The 4,179-nt window shown below is 38.9% G+C and overlaps 1 protein-coding gene across 1 annotated transcript; it reads left to right on the top strand.

The window, feature by feature from the left end:
* The first annotated feature begins 503 nt into the window (after positions 1 to 503).
* Positions 504 to 1,427, top strand: LOC142204246 (olfactory receptor 11L1-like). The gene has a single exon (XM_075275558.1). The coding sequence runs from the start codon at positions 504 to 506 to the stop codon at positions 1,425 to 1,427; it is 924 nt and encodes a 307-aa protein (XP_075131659.1).
* The last annotated feature ends 2,752 nt before the right edge of the window (positions 1,428 to 4,179 follow it).

The following is a 4,179-nucleotide window of genomic DNA, read 5'->3' as shown; positions in this document are numbered from 1 at the left end:
TGGAGAGGTATTTTTAGCCCAAAGTTAGACAGAGCTGCAGGCTCAAGCTGCCATCTAAGTGCACGGTCAGGCTCCGTCCCCCTACACAGGTTATATAGCGCAGTATTCTGGGTATTCCATATAGAAAAGCTGAATTACAGCAGGTACACAACCAAGGGAATGAAGGGGATGGTTGGATTTGAGTCCAGGTAGTTGAATTTTGGATTATCCAGTTGAAACAAGATGGTTACTTTTGATGACCAAATTGTACACTTTATTATTGCAAAGTACAAAAAAAAATTGGATTTGTAACCGTATACATTTAGAAGATAAATCATTTAATAAATTGTGTTTGCTACCAGAAAATTCCGTCAGGTGTAATGTGAATAAATGTTTTCCAATATCTTTTTCGTATATACATTATTTCTACTCTACTACATTTTAGGATTGGTATGATCCATTTCAGATCCTCAAATTGATTGCATTTAATATTTGCTCTCAAACCATATGGAATATCAAATATAATGAAGAGTAACTCCAGCTTGGTCATGGTGATTCTCCTTTTCGGATTCCAGGATTTCCAGAGTTTAAGTATCTTTGTGTTTCTTCTTCTGCTTCTCGTCTACTGTGTGACTCTATGTGGAAACCTCCTGATCATCCTGGTGGTGTCCGACAGCAGATCCCTCCACTCTCCCATGTACTTCTTCCTCACACAGCTCTCCTTCTCAGATATCTTGCTCTCCACCACCATTGTACCCAACATGCTCCACCTTATGTTACATGAAGGAAGTTCCATGTTTTTTATAAGTTGTTTATGTCAGTATTACTTTTTTGCAGTCTCGGAAATATTAGGAACCCTTCTCCTGACGGTGATGTCCTACGACAGGTACCAGGCCATCTGTCACCCTCTACATTACTCCATGGTCATGAGCCCTACATTTTGTCTAAGGGTCCTTGCGCTTATTTGGGTCATCGTTTTTGTTGTGATACTGGTGATGTCAGTAACCATGAGCTATTTGAGGTTCTGTGGACCAAACATCATCGACCATTTCTTCTGTGATATAGGCCCCATACTAGAACTTTCCTGCTCAGACATTTCTGCAGTCAAGGCAGAAAGTATATTTTTCATGATACCCCTAGCGGTCTGCCCATTCATTGTGATAATAGTCTCCTATGTGTATATAATCCTCACTATACTGAAGATCCCATCTGTAACTGGGAGACAGAAGACCTTCTCCACCTGCAGCTCTCACCTGACTGTGGTCTCCTTATATTATGGGACCTCAATTACTATTTATGTATTCCCAAATAAGGCCTCAGCAAAGAAAATCCTCTCCTTGTTCTACACCATTGTGTCCCCGCTCCTCAATCCCCTAATATACAGCCTGAATAGTAGAGATATCACTCAAGCTTTTAAAAACCTTTTACATAAAATATCTGTTGTATAGATGCTTTGGCTTCCCCTGTTGAACTTGCTAGATGTTACACTTTTTGAATTTTTTAAGTTTATATGTTTTTAGTTTTCTACCATTCAATATGAAGAGTACTATTTATGAACAGCTCAGTTACTGTTTCAGTGGTTTTGTGGTAGAATTTAGTTTTGATCCAATGCCAGGAATCTCTCCTTAATTTCCGTAAGCTCAGCTGTTCCGGACAGCCCACTCCCATAGAAATGAATGGAAGCACCTGGCACGTACACTTTGCCGGCGGCCGGTCGCCGTGCCAGGTGCTTCCATTCATTTCTATGGGAGCGTGCTGTTTGGAACGGCTGATTCGAACAGTGTTCGCTCATCTCTATTAAAAACCCTTCTGAGAGAATGAAAAATTCTTGGAAGAATAACAATACACACCAGACGGTGAGTGACATCTTCTAAATGACCTTCCAGATTTTCTTATAGTATCAGGCTTTACAATTTTAAACTAGATTTTGTCCAATAGGAGCAATGCCTTTAGGGTGTTGCTTCCAATTAGAATTACCATAACATATGATACATTAAGTAAATAGTATTTAATTCAAAGCTTTCTAATTAGACAAAGTTACCCTTCGTTCACACATGCATTTGTATTCCATTCGGAACGGAATACCAATACCAAACGAACCGGTGTGCAGTTATAACACTCAGACTCCATAGAATATAATATGGTCCATGTGCTTGCAGTGAGATCCCTGCAGGGGACATGCAGAGAGGAAAGTACTTCTCAATATACAGCACAATTAAAGATGGTTTCTGGCCCCAAATGGATATTTCATACTAATGACTCCTGTGCATCAATATAGGATCTACCACCTGGACCTTCACAGATCTACTTTTCTGGTTGGGCCCAGGCTGCAGTGGATGGGGAGACATGTAGTAGGTATATTACATGATTAGGAATAACCTGCCCACATGCCCCATCCACTACAGCAGCTTCCTATGCCTGGAGGAAGATGGAACAGCTAAGCTCTGAGTAGTACAAGGCTCCAGCACTGATCACATCTTCTGGGCAGGTTATAAGTTTAAAAAGTCAATCTGGGGACAAAGAACCCTTTTAAATAATTCACTGTTATAAATCATCAATCACAGATCACATTCTGCATAAAAGAAAGATTAATATTCAGCACTTGTTTTACTATAAACTCATCAGGCTGAAAATGAGTTGTGATAAACATGATTAAATATGAGTGAACCACACAATATTTGATTTGTGTTTAGATCCAGAGACCTCGGTGTGAGCCACACTTTAAATTGGTGTCAAGCAAAGTATAGAATACTCTTAGTACTCCTAGGACTAAATATATACCTATAATACATAGTGTATGACACTGTCAGGGCTCCTAGGACTGGATATATATCTATAATACATAGTGTATGACACTGTCAGGGCTCCTAGGACTATATATATCTATAATACATAGTGTATGACACTGTCAGGGCTCCTAGGACTATATATATCTATAATACATAGTGTATGACACTGTCAGGGCTCCTAGGACTATATATCTATAATACATAGTGTATGACACTGTCAGGGCTCCTAGGACTATATATCTATAATACATAGTGTATGACACTGTCAGGGCTCCTAGGACTATATATATCTATAATACATAGTGTATGACACTGTCAGGGCTCCTAGGACTATATATATCTATAATACATAGTGTATGACACTGTCAGGGCTCCTAGGACTATATATATCTATAATACATAGTGTATGACACTGTCAGGGCTCCTAGGACTATATATCTATAATACATAGTGTATGACACTGTCAGGGCTCCTAGGACTATATATATCTATAATACATAGTGTATGACACTGTCAGGGCTCCTAGGACTATATATATATCTATAATACATAGTGTATGACACTGTCGGGGAATCATAATACCCCAGAGATATGCTGTCTGTAAAGGAAAATTAATTAACAGGCCAAGATCGGCCTCCGCCATCTTTGACCTGGAGAACCACAAGACACATGGTGGTCGTGTATCAAAATGGATTCTGCTTTAATGGTGGCTAGAACAAAGTATATATCACATGGCATAGACAGAACAGGATTGGCTAGTATAATTAGCATACATCCATTGGTGGAGAAGTTTGTAACAATAGCCCTGATGCATATCTATTGGATAAGAAACTGGAGAGAGGTCACACCCCCTTGAAGGCTAGTTTTACTCTAAAATGGAGTCAGTGACCTCATGGTAGCTGCATGTATCAATCAAAATGGCAGCCATCAGCACATGTCTCAAATACACATCCTAGATGTCTATCTCATGGTATTCTAAAGACAATAGACATCCTTGTTGGAGACAATTAGCTTAATTACCCTTCTCTTGTCCCTTTATCTTTGGAAGGGTCTTTGGTCTTTGATCCTTTCCTAACAATGCCCGTAGTCCCTGCCGAACTGTCTCCATTTTAATTAGTTTCTTTGTAAGATAGCACAGTGCATAGTGTCTTGCATAACTAGTCTGGCAAGATCCAAACTGCATCTCTCTGGGAGAGAGATGGACAGATAGAATAATCGCTGCCTCTACCTCTATACATAAATTTTTCATAAGATATTATTAGCCCCCCACAACACTGTCAGGACTCCTAGGACTATATATATATATATATATATATATATATATATATATATATATATATATATATATATATATAATACATAGTGTATGACACTGTCAGGGCTCCTAGGACTATATATCTATAACACATAG

The sequence above is a fragment of the Leptodactylus fuscus genome, chromosome 5, assembly GCF_031893055.1.
Source record: "Leptodactylus fuscus isolate aLepFus1 chromosome 5, aLepFus1.hap2, whole genome shotgun sequence".
Classification (NCBI taxonomy): domain Eukaryota; kingdom Metazoa; phylum Chordata; class Amphibia; order Anura; family Leptodactylidae; genus Leptodactylus; species Leptodactylus fuscus.
This window is presented reverse-complemented; position numbering and strand designations above follow the sequence as displayed.

Bases quoted from the DNA above. Each gene is read 5' to 3' on its own strand.
- LOC142204246 (XM_075275558.1), top strand. From the start codon at position 504: ATGAAGAGTAACTCCAGCTTGGTCATGGTGATTCTCCTTTTCGGATTC.